This window comes from Etheostoma cragini, chromosome 8 (assembly GCF_013103735.1).
Source record: "Etheostoma cragini isolate CJK2018 chromosome 8, CSU_Ecrag_1.0, whole genome shotgun sequence".
Taxonomy (NCBI): Eukaryota; Metazoa; Chordata; class Actinopteri; order Perciformes; family Percidae; genus Etheostoma; species Etheostoma cragini.
In genome coordinates, this window is record NC_048414.1 from 2,181,948 (window position 1) to 2,202,386 (window position 20,439).

Here is a 20,439-nt window from a genome sequence, read left to right on the forward strand (position 1 = left end):
CTGGTCCATTAGCCTGGCCCTACCAGACTCTGGTCCATTAGCCTGGCCCTACCAGACTCTGGTCCATTAGCCTGGTCCATGATGATAGGTGTAAACCGAGCCCTGGGTATCCTGCTCTGCCTTTGAGAAAATAAAAGCTCAGATGGGCCGAGCTGGACTCTTGCCCCTTATGACCTCATAAGTGTTGGCCTGTTCATTGTGACAACTAAGTTTGTAGAAGTTTTAGTTTTAGAAGACATTAGTATTACCGTCCCTCTCTCTCTGCTGTAAACTGGTATTATTTTCTCTTCAACTTGGCCAGGGCGACCTCTCCCCTCACACACACACACACACACACACACACACACACACACACACACACACACACACACACACACACACACACACACACACACACACACACACAATAAAAACAACAGCACTTAAACGACAGCTATGGATGCCAGGCAATAACACTGCGGCTGGTATTGACTTTCTCTTTCTATGAGTGTGAGGCTCATGAGGGGGATAAGCAGTGGAGTAAAGCTGATCCCTGCTCTCACACACACACAGATCTTATTTTAAGGAGAAGCAGAATTAATTGTTGAGGCATCAGCAGCAGGTTTTTGTGTTGTTCGCAAACCAAAAATATCAGGAGTCTCAGTGAGCCTTGTGACTCGGTGTCAGGATCGACTCTGTCATCCAGGTCTGAGACCTGAGGAGATGTACAGGCGTTGGATTTCTTCCAAAATAGTATGTATGTACGTACGAAATAGTAATAAAGCAACGCAGGAACTACGGTGAAGAAGTGTAAAATGACCAGAATCTGCAGTACGGATCAAGCCAACACACCCAGGAGACCGCAGTTCGAGTCCCATTTTAAGAAACAAAAGCAAAAGGCAACTTTTTCCTTTTTTATTTTACAATAACAATCAATCAATCAATCAACACCAGAGGCGCTAATTTCTCAAAACACTCCCATTGGTCATTTTAGAAGGTAGAAACAAACGGCCTGTATAGTCATTTTAACCAGGAGAGACTTCCTTATGAGTGAAATAAGTTTAATGAACATGGTGTGTAACGCATGTATATAATGGTTGTGTTTAGAGTTTAATTTTAACGGCGTCAATGTTTTTAACGCGAGATTAACGTTCTTCTGTCCTAGCAAACTTTGTCCCACTTGATGGCCAAGCAAACAGCTGATGCCAATCCCCCCCCCCCCCCCCTTCAAAGTATTTTTGCACCCTTTTATTGATGGACAGTGTTAGATTATTTGAGATATTCGCTCCAAGGGAGATTTTAACGTGTGAAATTGAAAGCTAGAGTAGGCTATACGCCAATGTTGTTTTCAATTAAAAAAAAACATTTTCACAAAGCAAGCCAATCCATGTTTCCGTGTTGATAAGAGCATTAAAATGAGAAAAAATAATGGGAAAAATAATGGGACAAAAAGAAATCAATCATTTAGAATAGATACAAATGTGCGATGAAGATAGATTTTATTTAGTGATGCCAAAAAATGGGAAATTCCAGAATTGAGATAAATTGCGAGTTAACAATGACATTAATGTGATTAATCGCGATTACATTTATCATTCCTTTGACAGCACTAGAGTCTAACAATAACTACAATTATGCTCCATCACACTGTTAATTTATAAGGGGTATTAGAGGCCATTTGGAGTCCAGATCTTGTTGTGCCTAGCTTGGCACAAAGACTGGAAAGCAGGGGGAAACTGTTAGCCTAGCTCCCTCAAAAGAGAAACATATATGTGGTCTTTACATGTCATCCTGTGTGGTTTGCAAAGTAAGGAGATATAGTCATGCATATTTTTGTGTGATCCGTTTTCTCCTAGATACTGTGAATCCTGGTCCAAGTGCTTGTAGACGCTGATAACAACAGTCATAATAGCACCGTGAGCATAACAATATAATAAAGTAGCTCATCAGTTGAGGTCAGGGGAGCCGGATTCCCGAGAGGAGCTGCTGTGGGTGGAAGCTGCATGCTAATCTTCTCTGGCATCCTCCGGCTGAATATCAAAGCCTTGTTCATTATGGATGGAGGCAGCGAGGCTCTCTCCCAGCGGCCCTGACCCTCCCGCTCCGTCTACCTGCCTGTTTAGTGAACGCCTCCCCGGGCAGCTGGGGCTGCATTCAGGAACCTAGCCCCTCTGATGTGCTTATTAGTGATTCTCTGGCTTCCCTCTGTGTTTGCCGGCACACAGCTGACTGCTCTTACTGTAAATGTCAGCGAGTGAGCATCCTCATGGACAATTAGGCCATTTTACATGGCAGGGTGTGCTTTCACGTCATGATTGACACTACAGTGATGCCCTAAAGACCAAGGTGCTTGCGTTGAGACTGTGCGTATGCATTTGTGCTGATGTTCAATCTTGTAACCAGTTTATGCAACTGAGCAATTAGCAGGAACATGTGGTACTTAGTAAGGCCAATTTAAAGCCTGAATGCCAGCTGGACTTAGCCCTACCCACAACATTTCAGATCAGCAAGTTCGGTCTGGACTGGATCCGTTGTGGAGCAGCTATACTTGAACAAGAGCTGTTTGGACCAATCAAATTGTCCATCCTCTTAATAAGATAATAGACAGATGGTCAACAGTAACTTAATCAACCCCGTCACCAAGGAGTTCTTGGGTTGAACACGTTGCTCGTGTTCATATGACTGTTCTCTCGAGCTCCTGTAGCTGTAATGATGGATATAGCTATGGTTGTAATTCACAATTCCCCTTTTCCTCCCTCATTACCTCTACTGAGGTGCCCTTGAGCAAGACCCTTAACCCCCAACTGCTCCAGTGGAGCTGCTCAGATCAGACTGTGGTTGTACTGGACAGCTTCCAGGTATGAAGGTGGAACTGTGGGTAATGTGATCAGGGCGTTCCTGCAAAAGAGAGGCTGCCACTCAGGGAACCTTCCCTGCATAAATAAAGTTAAAATATAAATATATATTAAAGCAAAATTTCAGAGAACATTGTTTTCTTCTACACTCATCTTCAGCGTGCACTGCCAAACAAACACGTATTTAAATCACCTCATGCCCTGTGAAGGAAAAGCTTCTGGCCGATTGATTTCACAGAATAAATCAACTTAGAACCAGACTTTTTAGCTACATTTTAAATGCTTTGTTGAGGTTTTTATCGATTTACCAGGTTTAATATGAATGAAACCTGTCACACTGTTTTCCTGTTTACAGCAGGCAGGACGGGTCAGTTTGAGCGGATTAATAAAGAGCCAAACAGCAGACACAACAGGGTTCACTGAATAATGTATAACAAGGCCTGAGGTGCTTGTTGTGTTTCTCTCAACAATTAACAACGTGGACGCTCCGAGGCTTGAAAACAAACAGTCTGTCTGCATTGGGATTACAGAAAAATACAAAATAGATGTGTCTTTTCTCTGTACTATGAAATGTTCTTCTTAGGACATTGCATTCTCATCCTTTAGGCTGCAGTACTTCGGGAAAAAACGGAGATTTGAAGCAGGAAAAAGTGCCTTATGTCTGCAGAGTTCTGCACTCTGAAGCCTCGAGGCGGTGGAAGCCGCCGGCTGCTTGATGTCACACCTCAGTCTGTTCGGGGATGATGATGTAATCTTCACCTGAGCGCGTCTGAAAGCTCAGTAGAAACTGAAACCGCGGGGCGTCTGGAGAGCTCACCTGGTAGAGCGTGCGCCCCATGTTCAAAGGCTCAGCACTGGTCCTTGCATATTATTGGCTTAAAAAGCCCCAAAAATAACCTATAAACAAATAAAAACTGAAGCTGCTGTCAGCTAGTCCTTATGAGAACATGGTGTGGTCCAGACCTAGTCTGTCTGTAAAGTGTCCTGAGGTAACTACGGTTATGGTAGCTCAGTCCGTAGGGAGTTGGGTTGGGAACCGGCGGGTCGCTGGTTCAAGTCCCCGTATGGATTGGTAGCTGGAGAGGTGCCAGTACACCTCCTGAGCACTGCCAAGGTGCTCTTGAGCAAGGCACCGGACACCCAACTGCTCGGGGCGCCTTTCAATGGGCAGCCCCCCCTACTCTGACATCTCTCCATTAGTGCATGTGTGTGTAATTCAGTGTGTAATGTGTGTAATAACAACGGAGTTTAAAGTGTAGTTTCCCCTTGTGGGATTAATAAAGTATAATTAAAAAAACAAAATCAAGGCACAGGTCAGGCTATAATTAGTTAATTATAATTAGGGCTGTGTACCGGCTTCAATGCTTATTAGGCACCGACCGGATTGCCTCCCTAGTGTCCAGTATAAAAAAAATGCCTCGTCATTCAATACCAAAGGAGTAAATCTCATCAACGTCTGTGAGCCAATCAGCATGCACCATGCTTCTACCAAGATCTAATAGTGCTTGGGATTGGCTAACATTACAAGTCGTAGAGACACGGAAGAAAAACTCTACGTCACACGGAGACGGCGGAAGTAGTAGGAGCTGAAAAATAAAAAAGATTTGTGCTGTGTTATGTTATGTTGTAATTACTTTTTGTTAAAATGTAATTGATCAAATTGGTATTGGGAAAAGGTTCAGGAAGCGTTATCAAAGTCACAGTATTGTACCAAATATTTGGTACAATACCAACGATACCCAGCTCTAATCAGAAGAAAACTGTAATCTTTAGCTCTTCACAATGCTATAGTGGAGAAGAGCCCAAATTCTTTAATATGAAGGGCCAAAATCTATCTAGATGGAAGGCCAGGATCCAAAAATATATTAATTAATATACATATATTAATTCTTGCCGTTATCCGTAGATAACAGTCGATGAGTTTATTGTATTAGAAGAAGAAAAAAGGTAAATTCAGGTACATGCATCGCCAACTAGCCTAGGCTATAAATACATTGGTACGTGGAATAGGTCTATGCTACATACTTGTCCTTACAGATACAGATATCCCTACAGATAAAGAAAGAGAGAAAAGAAAGAAAGATTCTCTTATGTAAGCCTCACAAGATTCCTTAAAAGTCCAAGTCACAGAATGGTTTAAGGTTAAATCGCTCTGAGGAAAAATCATGCTTTGGACTATGATCATTTTGATCTTTAATAATTTGATGCCTGACCTGTCTAGAACTCTTCAGGTCTACAGGTCAGTGTCAGTCTGAGATTCAAACCACTGTGTCACTTTTTACAGCTTTTCCTTAAACAATTTGAACAATTACATGTCATGTCCAAACCAGGGTTTAAATGTGAAAACTAAAAAAAATCCTTAGATACTGAACAGTAGCAGCAGAAAAGAGAAGAACAGCAACAGTGAATCGCTCCACCTGTCCCTGAGATCTCCCCACAGACGCGATAATGAGAAAAATCCTCCATCTGGCAGCTCGCTTGCAGAAAACTCAACCCAAAAGTGTTTGTGTGTCTGAATGTGCTAAATTTAATTCTGCTCTAATTAGTTTTGTGTCGACAGGCTCCAGAGCAGGCTGTCCTGTGCCTGAGCTGATCAGAAACTAATCAATAATCAGTCAGTCTGATGGTTTGAAACAGTCCTGTCTCCTGAAAATAAATATACTGGTTACATGTGTGTAAGGCAGATTACAAGACATTGTAGTTTTGAGAATGCACAAGCAGTTTGGAGGCAATTTTTGACGATTAGCAGCTAGCGGTTAGCCCCTGTGACTGATTGCAGCAACAAGGATAGCATTGAGTTCAAGCTAATGCTAGCAGTAGCTCCTTATTGGATTTGGGGAAATACACATTTCAGCAACCTCAGCAAACCGTTACCAGAGATAACCTAATGTTAGTCACGCATCACAAGACTAATGTTAACATCTAGCTAGCTAGAGCTGATTAAATCTGACAGAAACACTTCATCGCTTAGCAGTTCCTGGAACAAATGAAAATTTGATGCTGCTTTTGTCGACTACTATCTGAAATAAGATATGCGTGCCCATCTCACAAACTCTTAGAGTAATGGAGGCTTGATTTATAACTGTAAAGCCTCAACCTTATTTGGTATTTCTGCATATAAGGAAACTTACAGCGCTCTTGCTCGGGTCATACCCATTTTTTAACTCTGCCTTTATTTGGATCTCAACTTCACAGCTGTGAAGTTCTGTGACTGCATCTTGCATGGTTGGAGCATTGTCACGGTGACAAAATCTGGACGCAAACAGACATATAACCAAATGGCAAAGTATGACTGTCACAAATATGGCCATATTCCCAATTTAATACAGGTCATGTAAACAGCATATTCCGTTTGGATATATAATTTGAGGCCTCTTTCAAAATGTAGTATTATTTGATTCAGACATGCGATATGCTGTATTATTCTAGTTTTAGAAGAATTCTTTGGACCTGTATAAAGCGCATAGGGAATATGTTTTTTTTAACCGCAGTTTGTGACAGTTTATGGCTTTTTGCCTGTTTATGGTCAGCTCTGTGCGTTGCTATGGTTGTTGGTTGGACACAAACAAAGGCTGCGGTAGAGATGCCTGAACAGATTTTTGGATATGTTCACACAACGCAACGCCGACCTTTTCAAGAACATTGTTGAAGGAATGAAAAAGCGAGGCTGCGTTCGCACAGTTCAAAAAGGGCGCCACCGGTGGAAAATCCTATTTAGCACGGCTGCATGTAAACAGGAATAATATTGGCTTTCATCAGCCATGTTAACAGTTGGAATATTGTCTTTTTTTGGGATAAGGGCAAAAAAACGGAATATTACGGGCATGTAAACGTAGTCAGCGTTACACAAAACATACAGTATAGGTGTGAGTACGTGTAGATGCTGCTGACAGTGTGTGTTTCCATTTATGAACTCTGCCGGAGGGCTGAAACGTTACATTAAACATGACAATGCATTATTTATCAGAGAAGCACACTCACCCGCTCTGCCGATTGTGCCGTGCCAAAGAAGATGGGGATGAAGGCGAGCCAGATGATGCACGTTGTGTACATAGTAAATCCAATGGGTTTGGCCTCGTTGAAGGTCTCTGGCACGCCACGCGTCTTTATGGCGTAAACAGTGCATGTGACCATCAAGAGGATGCTGTATCCCAGCGAGCAGATGAGCGACAGGTCGGAGATGTCACACTTGAGGACGCCACGAGCGTTCCCGGGATCCTGCGTGCGCTGCTCACCGTAGTCCACAAAGGTGTGCGGCGGGTCGGCGGCGAACCACACCAGGACACCCAGCAGCTGGACTGAGATGAGCGAGAAGGTGATGGCCAGCTGGGATGCCGGCGAGATGAAGCGCGGCGCCGTCACCGCCTTCTTGCCCTGCTCGAAGATGCGGTGGATGCGATTGGTCTTGGTGAGCAGCGCCGCGTTGCTGAAGCACATGCCTAGGCCCAGGAAGATGCGCCGGAAGGAGCAGACGACCACGTCGGGAGCAGCAATCATGGGGAAGGTGATGATGTAGCAGAGGAAGATGCCCGTCAGCAGCACGTAGCTCATCTCCCGGCCTGAGGCGCGAACAATGGGGGTGTCGTTGTAGCGGACAAAGGTGACGATGACGAAGGTGGTGGCGATGATGCCCAGGATGGAGATGAAGACGGGCAACAGCGCCCAGGGCGAGTGCCACTCCAGCTTGATGATGGGGATGGGCTGGCAGCCTGTGTGGTTCTGGTCGGGCCTCTTCTCGTACGGGCAGAGCTCGCAGGTGAACTCGCTGGCCTGGAAGTGGTATCCCTCGCAGCGCTCGCAGTGCCAGCAGCACGGGACGCCTTTCACCACCTTCTTCCTCTCGCCGGTCCGGCAGGGCAGGCTGCACACTGAGGCCGGCAGGGACGAGTCGCCGGTGGTCCACTGCAGGCCCTCCATCTGAGGGGAGGGAGGAGGAGGAAGAGGAAGAGTGGTCAACGTTCATCTTCAAACCGAGAAGCTGTCAACTCATTTAATCTGGGCTATGAGGATATGTATGCAACAGGGATGTCACATAGGCATTTACATTGTTAAATGACTTTAAAGACGAAGAAAAAAAACTAAACTGAAATTGAGTCATGCAGAGTTGTATTGAAATCCCAATAATTACAGACAGTCATTAGTCTTGGCAATCAGTACAATAGTACTGGGGAAATGGAAATTTATCTGCTTCTAAACAAATGAAAAAGTCTCTCCACCATTGATCTGGAGATGTTAAATATGACATAAAACATGTAGAGTGGCGCTGTCGACAACGTCTTAGAGGGTTAACCACCGCTTTAAATACAAGTACAGTACATCCAACTGTGGGTAACAATAGAAATAGTAATGATGCTTCAGGCTCTGTTAACTGACTGTTAAAGCTAACCGGATCCAGATTTTTGGGGTTAGCCTGAATTTACCGAATCCACTGGCTAAGATCCTGAGGAATCCCAAACCGAATCCTACTCCCGTCCTCAGTCCATTAACACAGTAAACACATTAATGAAGTGAACACAGCAGTGTATGGCTTTGGCTTGTGGGTGATCTGAGGCCCACTGTTTGTTCCGTGTAGGGCTAGCAAAGCTGGTAATGGCCGTCTGGTTAGTTTTTAGCTGTGACTGTCCTTCCTTTGCCATACCTGAAGTTGCTGCCTTTCGGCTGCTGTCTGTGGATTTCCTTTATGCACAACTCGTATTCTTTTAAATGTTTAATTCTCAAATGTTTTAATGGCGGCGATGTTGTGTATTGTTTAGGGCACTTGCCACCACAAGGCCAATCAGCATTGCAAATTGAACATGTAGCTGGACTTGAATCACCTTCTTTTGACTGAAAGTACTGCCAAACAACACTTTTGGTCTGCTTACGAATTCTATTTTCACTTTCTCACAGCATACTGCATTGAGCAGTCCACCTACGTAAACACCTTCCCTTCGGTGCAAAAAGATTCTAAGGTTGGCAGAAACCAAACTGTCAAAAAGCCCAATATTTGGCTCTGCTACCAACACACTCCAAAGGATAGAGAGGACTTTACCCAGACATAGGTTGGTGGACAGCATGAACTCCCAGGCAGGGCTCAACCTTAACGTAAAGACAATAATGGACACCAACACAGAGACACTATTATTTATAATGTGGAAATATTGTAATAATTAACTAAAGTTAAGTTCAGCAAACAATGTGTTTCATTTCAACGCTCTTAACTCGAGGTCTGGCTTTTGACCAAGCTTTTAAATAATAAGATGACTTAAAGTTGTTTAACGACTGTTTCTAAGTTTAAGAATGACCCTTTCAAGATAAACCTCTGTTCAGACACAGACAGGAAGTCCAGCAAGTGTAAATACACATGGAAATGAAATGTTTTTACATGTGCAGTTCCATGGCAACTATGATACCTTCATTCTTTATTCAGTCTTCATGCCTCAAAACAAGTGATTAAATAGACTGGGTTGAGATTGTTTTGTAGAAGTGCTGTTTCCAAGGCTAACCCACATGTTGTCCTAGGGTCAAATTGACCCGTTTTCAGTTTTCTGGGCTGTCGACATATGCGCTGAAAATGTCAACATTAAAAACCTCAAAAACCTTTTGAAAAAAACACCAAAAACGTACCAAAAAAAAAGCACCCACAACATTGAAAAAGTGACAAAAATGTTGGAAAAAAACAATAATAATGCTGAAAAAAAGTGACCATGGTTGACAGGAAGACAACACAAGGGTTAAGAGTAAACTCGTCATGTTTCGTAACCAATACTAATGTCTTTCTTTCTGCTGTAAAGAAGAATAAAGATTTCCTCAGACATTCTCACATCCATCAAAGCATGCCTCAAGTCCAATTTATAACCATTTTGGCCCCAATTCTAACTTCCATAGAATTAGTACCAACTCCATCATCATTATCACTTCAATGATGTCTTGGTACAGTCTGGTCAACTTCCCTGTTCGACAGATGCAGACAAATAAAACAAAAAATTGAGATAATTGGTGCTTACGTTCAGATGCAGCTGATTGGTCCAGTGTCCGATGACCTTATACTCTGCCGTCGACGTGTGGTTCATCTGATACTGGAAGATGTCGTAGCGTCCGGGAGCGTCGCCGTTCTCGTTGAAGGTGACCGGAGTCCCTGCGCTTCCTGCAGAAACACAAAGAACACAACAGACTGAAGATTAGACGTCGTTGCTAAAGATTTATTAAGGTGTCTTTGTGAGCTGGAACAGTAACTTTCCATCATTTTTTTTATCACCATGTAATTAGGCTTGTGAGCAGTTATGTAGCTTCTTGATGCTAACGGCTTGTATCCCACTCTTCCATGTGTCGGAACTGCTCTATCTTTGCAGGGCTGGATTCTCGCGATATCACAAGATATTGCGGGATCTCATATTGCACGAAAAAATCAGTCTGGTCAGGCTTTAAGTAACGCATTTGTGTCTGAACTACCAGCATACCAAACCAAACTACTGGCATTTACGGGATTGGTTTAGGGTTGTGTGGACGGTTGTGACTCTTAGTTCAGAACAACATGGCTGATGTGATAGACGGATGGTTCATCCCATAGTCTGCAAGGTATTTTTTGGAAGTGCCTGCTCTTTTCTGAACAGTTTCCAATGACGGCTCCAGAGACGGCTCTGTGTTATCAAACCATCTGGCGCGTCAGGTTGCTATCCAACATCACTCAGTTGGCAAGTATGGCCGAATGGACTTTTGGCTCTTTAATCTGAGGTGTGGCTGTTTCTGTTTTCTGTTTTTTCTGTCGTGCGTGCGACGCAATTAAGGCTTTAATATCCAAATTGTTGGGAGTGTTTTGGACATTGCAAAGAACAGACGTTCAGTTAATCCTCCTACAACTTGTTTTGTTTTCAGATTCCGCTTCGTTTATGTCCAGCTGCTGATTTCACTGATGTGTTTTTTTCATACAGAAGTGCTGTACTCGTCGCCGAGAGGAAGAGGAGCAGATTGGAGCAGAACAAAAAAATAAAAATAAAACGGATTTATAATGAAGTGAGTGGGCGCCGGATTGAGTCTATCCTGCCCCGATTTCCTTCTTCAACATGAACAAAAGCATCACAAATCACATCAGCGTGGCGATGAATCACCAAAACTGGCCTCAGGATGTAACCCCCCCCCCCCCCCCCCCCCCCCCCCCCCCCCCCCCCCCTCCCCCCACACATACACTCCCCAAACCACCATTACCACCTCTTCCTCTTCCTCTTCATCCACCCCACTTCTCTTCATTTCACTCCAGAGAATCTGTTAATCCACATTATTTCCAAATTTGGTAATCATGATAAAGCAGTGGTGACACATGCTGCAGCTTTGTCATTAAACACTATAAGACAAACCACAAACAATCTGTTATCTGACATAAAAAACAAGTGGAATCTAGGAAAAGAGCTCATTAAATCTCCTGAAGGGCGCTTACATTTTGTCAGCTAAACTCAAGAGCCATGGCCCCTGAAAGCCATTTTGTGAGTTGCCCTGTACCTAGCTAACAGTGTCCTTTGTCAGCTAAACTCAACTAGCAACGGATGCTGATCGAACCACCACCTGGTGGTGCTCTATAGCTGGCTACCATTAACCAATTGTTGGCTAAATTTCCCACAACCGAAGGTCGCCGACAGCTCACAGAGCTCTGTAGCAGGCGTCACATGACCAGCCTGCGGTACGATATCACATGATCCTGTTAATGAGAATGCGTTGACTTTACAGACTTCTAACTTAGACCATGTTATGCTTAGGATGTCTGACCCTTTTGATCAGAATTTTTCAAACTCAGGCTAAAAAGAGCCAAATCTTCTTCTCAGGAGTAAGTGGAGACCAACTCAGAGCTAAAATATCATAAATATCAGACTTAGATTAAACGCGTTTCCAATGAGAAGATCATGTCGTGGTTTTCTAACACTTTGTAAGGTATGTCAGATGTTTCCAGCTTGTTCTGCTGCACGAAGAGGCCAAAATCAATCAAAGCAGGTTTAAACCAGAGTTTTGGTAGGTCTTCCATGGTTCAGGTCCTACCCTGACTTGGGTCTCAGGTTGGGTCTAGGATATTAGCAACCAAGAGGACTCAAAGACTTTTCATGAGAAGGTTGTGGAAATCGGTTGAATTCGTCATCTGAGAGCCATGGATATCCATAACAGATTTTGTTAAAATCAGTCCAGTAGTTGTTGAGAAGTCTTCCTCCAAAGTGTTGGTCTGATGGACGCAGATTGCCATGCTTACGCCAGGAACAGACTGCACGCAAAGCGCCGGGTAGATTCATGCTTGATCGGGCATCTGGTGATTCACACCAGACGTTCATTTCTCTGCACCGGTCACAAAGCGATCCTTCTCCTCTCCACTCTGCAAAATCTCTCTCTCTCTCTCTCTCTCTCTCTCTCTCTCTCTCTCTCCCCTCATTTGTGTTTGGTAGTCATCCAATAGCAACCCCCACCAACTCCAGCCAGGCCACTCCAAACTCTGTGCGTGTGTATGTGTGTGTGTGTCTCTGTCTGTATGTGTCTATAATAATAATAATAAATAATAATACATTTTATTTAACAGCGCCTTTCTAACACTCAAGGACGCTATGTGTGTATTTGTGTGTGTGTGTGCGTGTGTGTGTCTCTGTCTGTATCTGTGTGTGTATGTGTGTCTCTGTCTGTATCTGTGTGTGTATGTGTGTGTGTGTGTGTGTGTGTGTGTGTGTGTGTGTGTCTCTGTCTGTATCTGTGTGTGTATGTGTGCGTGTGTGTGTCTGTATCTGTGTGTGTACATGTGCGTGTGCGTGTGTGTGTCTCTGTCTGTATCTGTGTTTGTATATTTGCATGTGTGTATCTCTGTCTGTCTGTATCTGTGTGTGTGTGTGTGTGTGTCTCTGTCTGTTTGTGTGTGTGTATGTGTGCGGGTGTGTGTTTGTGTGTCTCTGTCTGTATCTGTGTGTGTATGTGTGCGGGTGTGTGTGTGTTTGTGTGTCTCTGTCTGTATCTGTGTGTGTCTGATTGCCTGTCTCGCTCTAGACACAGCTGATAAGTCAAGACCACCAAAATTACCATAAACCTGGGTGCTTTATTTTGATCTGGCGTTGTCCTTATAAAAAAGATCTGAGATGTCTATTAAGTTTTTCCATCTCCAAGATGAATCTCATGCCTTCCATGATGTTGTTAAGGAGATGTGTACGATATGGGGGTGGGGGTGGGTTTCTTTTGGTAAACTGACTGGATGGACTGACTGTTTCACATCGTGCCACGCGGCTCACGTAAAAAATAGACCTGGAGTGTATATTTAGCAGAATGGAGAGCTGCTTCACACGTGCTTCTGGGGTCGCAAACACCTCCACCACTGAGACTATGCCAGGATTTGAACCCTGAATACTCAAGGTGACGAGTGAAGTTCTTACGAGCTGTGAACTTTATTTGCAGGCTGATACTTTGCTGCTACCAGTGCTGCCACAGCTGCAGTTTGTTATTGAATCAGAGCAGAAAGAGGCCCGATGCTCCATTAATCCCCTTGTTTGAACTGAATGGATCCGACAGCAGCAGCACCTCGTCTTCACTGCGCAGGAAGTGTGTGTCGCCCTGAAACACGGCGGAGCGAGGCCTCAGAGTTTTTATTGAACCGGTCCTCCTCTATCGATCGTTTTCGTGAGACCTTGGCGGTCGGCCGGCGTGGGCGTTCAGAGCTGCAGCCTGGCAGCTGGTCCATTCATCTCTGTGATAACCCGCACACACAATTTTAGATTTCACAACCGATTACCTTAGCGCTGCAGTCACTCCCTGAAAATGTCTCGATCTCACATGAACAGTGAAATATTTTCATTCAAGCAAACAAATCTGAGAAAAGTTGACATCTCCTTTCACCGGATTGTTGCCATGGCAGAGTTCTAATGGTATTTCAATGAAATCATGTTTCAGCGTTTCAGAAAGAGTAATGAAAGAAACCCACTTAGAGAACAGATAGCCTTGCAAACAGGAGGTTACCTGGAGGAGATGTTGTGGTTTTGAATCACGCTAAAAAATGTGCTAAAAGTCATCGAAGGTCGCTGTGTGCTAAGTTGAACATTCACAACCTCGTGTATTGGTTTTCATCGTGCTGGAAGGGTTCCACACAACAGATTACCACACTACACACATTACTACATGCTCTAAAATATCATTTGCAATGTGTTTTGTACTCAAATTAATGTTCTAAATACTTTGGATTACCTTTGGAATACTTCAATACATTATTTATTCTGAGCTCACTTGTCTGTGTATGACATATTTCCATGTGACAAAGAACTTCCTCTGCCATTGTCGTGTTGTCACAGACTCATGGACAAATGGTTGCGGTTTTCTGGGGAAATGTGTGCTTTAAAAGGTCCCATGGCATGAAATTGTCACTTTGAGGATTTTCAACATTAATATGAGTTCCCCCAGCCTGCCTATGGTCCCCCAGTGGCTAGAAATGGTGATAGGTGTAAACCGAGCCCTGGGTATCCTGCTCTGCCTTTTGAGAAAATAAAAGCTCAGATGGGTCGATCTGGACTCTGGAGGTTACCCCCCCCTTTCTCTGCTTTGCTCACCCAGAGAATTTGGCCCAGCTATGAGAGAGAGACATCATGGCTTCCAATTGAGAAAAGTGGATTATTGTCTATTAGTATTGTGTCACTGCCATACCACTTAGACATCGCCTTGCACAAGCGGTATATTGACTCTTTATTTCATCTGATTTTTTTAATGTAGGTTATGTGATGTATTTTGTACATTTATATTTTGTGTATTTACTGCGTAACTCTCCGTTGTCTCGCACGTTAATGCTTTATCTCGGGCAGGACGTCGTTGCAAGAGAAGTTCTGTCCTTTCTAACTTTCCCACTGATCCCATTTTAAAAGTCAGTACAGCTGATCACTCACTACAGCTTCTGTCCACTTCGGCTGATTTAGTCAGACAACACTGTGCTCAGGAAACAACGCTGTGATGTTATCACCGCTAAAGCTCAGCTCGGGGATGACAAATGGTAATATTTATGAACCGCGATTAAATCCCTAAAATTCTGTTGTCCGACTAAACAAATTGTAGTTGTTTGCATTGTTGTGGTTTGCCAACTGAAAAGAGGACAAAGAAAAAGTTAGAAGTAATATTGTTCAGGTCTTTTAGAGATCTTAACAAACATCCCTAGCTCTTTTATCCAAGCTGCTGTCAACTCATCTTCAGTACATGCACCAAAATCTACCTCTCAAAGATTTTATGTAGGAAACATGGTTTATTGGCATCTATTTAATCACAGTTGTCTTGGGGCGATGCCAAGCGTTGGACGGAGCCACGGTGCCGCTGCTAAAATCGTCTCTGTAAAGAACTTGTTTTGGTGAAATGTGTGTGTTCAAAAGTTGTTTTAGTCGTGTGAGAGTCTGGATTTACTCTGCAGAGATCTGAAGACCAGGTAACCATAGTCCTCAGAAATCCACCTGTGCATACAACTACAACACAGAAAAAAGCAAAAGGTGACGGACATCCGGCCAAAATGAGTGACCTGGAATATAGACTGGTGGAGCGCTAACGTTAGGCCGAGCCCGCTGTTTGACTCATTCTCTGTGGACGACTTGTTAGGAAATTGCCTTTCCATCCATTTCATTTCTACAGTATGATCCAGACACTGGAATTAACCTTTAAACTTCCTAAAATGCTGAACTGCTCCTTTAGTCCCCAGGTTCACACAGTGCAGGACCAAAAAGATGTTCTCCCTCTTTGGCTGGTTCCTCTCCCTGCTTTGTTCAGCAGTTTATAAAAAGCTACGTATTTGAAGTGAAGACACAGCGGGAGATGAGCGCTCCTCACATAATCATTACTCCACTCATCTACAGTATCTCCCCACCCCCCCCCCCTCCTCCCTCCATCCTCCTCCTCCCTCCCATCTCTATCAAGGCTCTGACTGTAAAGGGTTTCTCTTCCTGCAGCTCCACAGGGTCAGTCACGCTGCTTCCCTCTTAAAAACGGCACCAACAGGCTTTTATCGCCTCTTAGAAAGCATCCGCTGTCCAAATGAATCAGGGAGGAAACTCCCTGACGTACCACCCCTCCTTTCCTCCCCCGCTCTGCTAATCGTGTTCAAACAGGACGTTACAATAGGACGGCTCTAGTAAAGCGAGCGCTAACATTAGCACAAGGGTCTCAATTAGCCTCTCAAAGCTCCTCTAAAAATAAGCTAGCGATACGCCCCCCCCCCAGCCACTACCACCACAGGGCCCTCGCTTTGCCCTGGATTCGCTGCATTTCATACGCGGAATTATGGGTAACCCCGCTGCCCGCGCTCAGAGAAGTGAAGCATAAAAAACAGAGGAGCAGCTCGAGTTTGATTTATGTCAACGTTTGATGTATGTGAAGGTTTAACCGAGCATGCTGTTCACAGATTCATGGAAGAAAAGCCCCAAAAGCAGCGTGACATGGGTGTGTGTGTGTGTGTGTGTGTGTGTGTGTGTGTGTGTGTGTGTGTGTGTGTGTGTGCATGTTTAACTGCCGTAATGAGCTCAATCAGGCACAAACCACACATGAGCCGCATGCTGTCACGACGCATGTGCGCTGCTGCAGCAACCTGGAGCTTCACCGAGGAGATGTTCTCTGAGGCTGCACATGATCTCGTTAACATCATCTTCAATTCAGCCCACAGTCCATAAAAATAAAAGAAATAAGCCGATCTTTGGCCATCCACAATCAATTTAAATACTCTAGGTCAGTGATTTTCAAAAGGGGCTCTGGGGCCCCTAGGGGGTCTTCAGAGTCCAAATTATTGCTCATTTTGGAAAGTCTTTTCAAAAGAATTGTAATGTCTTAACATGAATCCAACATATTATTAGTAAATATATAAATACTGGCCTATAGGTAAGGTAGTCCCTAAGGTAGCCAACCACAGATCCAGTTCATCCTGAGGATTCACTGTGCCACATGCATGTTTTAAATTAAAAGATAATTCCTAAAACCGTGCCAAGAATTATTAGGCTATTTGAATAGCTTATTATTCTATGCAAAAAATGGTATCTATGAAGGCATTAGGCTGCCCTACAAGTTGTTGTAGACCCAGATTAATATGCAACTTCAGTTTATACAATTTATTGTGGGCCCTGCTACGTTTCTCTTTCAGTTAAGGGGTCCACATCTTAAAAAATGTTGAAGACCCCTGCCCCAGGTACTGAGATGTGGAGCCCCGGAGGTGACATTGGGGGGGAAATAAAATGATGAAAAATAAAATAAAAAAATAACATATACTGGAGACAAACACTTGCTGAGACCTTGACTTTGTATTATGAGACCTTGACTTTGTTTTAATAGATATCGAGTTTCATTTGCAACACCTCGCAAATCCAGCAAATAATAAGGCTAACCTAGCTAGCTAGCATCTAGCTTGCGCTATTGACATCAACAGCCAACGAAAATGCTCATCATAACACTCCACTTTGGTATGTACTATTTCCTATTGCTTATTAAAATGAACAATGGAATTTAGATGTATGACAACCAAGAAGATTTAATTATGTCATGCTACTTGCTAGCTAGATACTAGCTATTGTGTTAGACGCTAGTGCGCTGTACTCGCTAGCTAGGTTAGCCTTATTGTTGCATTTGCGAGATCTCGCAAATAAAACTCAATATCTCGCAAAAACAAAGTGAAGATCTCGCAGTGTTGTTTTCCCCTCGATGATACCTCCCGGTCTCGGTACTGAGGAGTCGCCGAGCCTCCTCTCAGATAACATTGTGTTAATGTTTGGTTGATAACCGAACTGATAAATAACGACTTATTTCAGCACTGATGTAAACACTTTACAGACAGCAAACATCTGTTTTGTTTTACAAATGACTCCAACAATGTCTGTCGTTGGTACACAACAAGTCACCAAAGGAACCCCAGACTCTGTTGTTCTTTTGAATTCAATTCCCTGTTAATTTTTGCATTTTGAGTTTCCATTGTGTCATATTATTTACTGACATTAGACCTAAAGGGTAAAACAAGTCATTCCATATTAAATGACAATGTACGTCACCGGTTAATGCCGTCCAGAGCGACAGATAGCTGCTGTTTTCTGATGAATGTTGTTCTTATGTTGTATGCAACACAGTTTCTTTTAGGCACTGCTGGGAGGGGCACTCCCTTCTGTTGTATTCTTTGTGATATAATGACAATAAAGGCATATTATCTTATCATATCTGCTTTCTGAGCTGATGCCACTGTTAAATAAAACGATATTCCGTGCTACACCTGCTCTAACCCCTCCTGCAATCCACAATGCAGCCCCACTGACTGGTTATGTTTTAACTATATTTGCAAAATCATGTACTTATGGAAATGTTTTATGCATTTTTACAGTGGAAGCAATTGATTTTCACCCATTTCTGCAAGCGTTACCAAGCAACAGTAATGCTTTTGACAGAACTAATGCCGATACTTGATGTTCAAAGCGATGGATTTGACACAACTTAAGTTTTGTGTGTAAAACCGGTGTGACGTTTTTGAAGACAGCTGTGAGAAGTTCTAATTTTTTAGATTTTTAAATCTAAACTTATAGTCACAAAAATAGAAGCACAGGAGCACACAAATTGTCCTGAATTCCTCCTTAATAAGATTCTTCCTCTGGGCTTAAATATAAAAGATGACTGACTAATCTCCCCGTCTCTGTCACATTTCCTGTTTTCCCCGTACCCATTTGCTTTAATTCACTGAACGCGGCAACTTACTGCTTAATGTTTAAAAAACCACGACGTGCAGCGCTTCGAGCCCTGCTTCGACTGTGCACAGATTTACAGTTCCAGCCCTGCGGGTGAAACCCACCGCTGATTCAATGTTTAATGTCTCTCGTTCTCCTGCAGAAATAACATCCAGCGGCTCCTCACATCCATCAGGCCAGACACAGGGAGATGAATCCTTCAGAGCTCAACACATCAGCCGCAGAATCAGCTCAATCTCCTCCTCTCGCCTCTGTCTTATGTGAGCCCTCTGTGCAGAGCAGGCAGATAGAAAAATTATTCAAATTGAATCCCCCGTCCGCAGCTAAGGCTTGGATGGAGGAAGGATACATATATATGTGGGAATATAAGAGAAGATCTTCTGTCTGTAATATTGTAATTTATGGGAGGATCACTGCGGATTGGAAGCTATACGGGATTCTAACACCAGAGGAAGTGTCAACAAAATTATACTGTCGAGCGACAAGGGGACGTCCTCTAATGTCTTGTTTTGTGGGAACAACAATCAAAACCCACAACAAATTACATTAACATCCGTCCGTGCGTTATACTGTGTTATGACTGTAACTCACACAATGTAGTTCCTTTAAAAAATTATATTGGGATTATCTTTTTATAAAGGCCTGGGACCAGGGACTGGGGTCTAGCCTATTGGCTAAAAACCTGTTATGCAAAACATCTACACATATTTTTATGGCCTTGACTATAATAATTATGTATGCAATATGTATGTATATGTATGTAATCATTGTCCCTGACAAATAAATTGATAAAAAAAATAAAAAACCCAAAACGTTCTCACTGCCAGCGCGTCAACAAGCATCCGCTTCAGACGCCCTTTGAAGTTTGTTAGCGTCGCAAAAAGTCTCTTTTAGCGTCCAACGCCCTTTATGGACACGCTTGGTCGAGACTCTCGGCGTCACATTTTGGCATTTTCGAGCCGGGGTCAAACGTGTCACAAAAGATAGTGGTTTGGATTGCTAAAGGAACGTTTCAGTGACACGCGGAACAAGTACATATCAAATTTACAATGGTACAAATGAGAAATACTCATCACGGAGAGTCTCTCCGAATCATGAATATTCAATCCTGTCGTTAATGTCATTGTTATATTAAGTACATACAACATTAAAAGTGCTTCTCCATGGGGAAAACATAAGAGCACACAAATTAAACTAAGAACATACACACATTTGATATTGATATGGAGTAGAAACTCGTATTGGCCAATGACATCGAGCTGATGGGGAAGCGCCACCCACCGGATGTTGCGTACTTGTGTAGACCTGGAACATGGGGCGCCTGGTTAGCTCACCTGGTGGAGCAGACGCCCATAGATCGAGGTTCAGTACTCGACGCATTGGCCGCGGGTTTGACTCCGACCTGCGGCCCTTTGCTGCACGTCATTACCACTCTCTCTTCCCTTTCAAGTCTAAGCTGTCCTGACAGATAAAGGCCTAAAATGCCCCAAAATGAATCTTAAAGAACAGCAACATGGCTGCCAACAGCGCCAATACAACATGTGTTTCCTGAGCCAAGAGGACAGTAGAAAGGGAAGAGGAGGATGAACGCTTGGTTAATGTCTGATGAGTAACAGATGAAAAGAAGAGAAGAGTTGTGCTTTTCCCTTAACTTCTTCTGGAACATGAACGCCACTCCCCTGCTAGATATCCCTGCGTTTTTGGACCCAACCATCCAGCACTCAGGACAAATAAGAAAACTAACTTGATTTGATGAGTCAAAAGTTGTGATAAAATCAGTCGTTATATTCGTGGTCGCCTAACTTTATGAAAACAAGCCGCACCGGGCATGAGAAACACGCTCACCTTGAAAGAGAAAAGAAAAAGTTACACTCAACTTCAGCCTCCAGTAGGAGTAAAAAAAAACACGTTTTTTGAAAGAAATCCTCCTCGCAGAGTCATGA

At 43.4% G+C, this 20,439-nt stretch overlaps 1 protein-coding gene across 1 annotated transcript in view; it reads right to left on the reverse strand.

The window, feature by feature from the left end:
* Window positions 1–20,439, reverse strand: part of grm8b (glutamate receptor, metabotropic 8b) — a 104,707-nt gene that overhangs the window by 8,300 nt on the left and 75,968 nt on the right. Inside the window, exons 8-9 of the mRNA XM_034880228.1 lie at window positions 9,821–9,960; window positions 6,816–7,751 (exon numbers count right to left, since the gene is read on the reverse strand). Coding sequence (XP_034736119.1) covers window positions 6,816–7,751; window positions 9,821–9,960 — 1,076 coding nt within the window. The remainder of the gene's footprint in view (window positions 1–6,815; window positions 7,752–9,820; window positions 9,961–20,439) is intronic.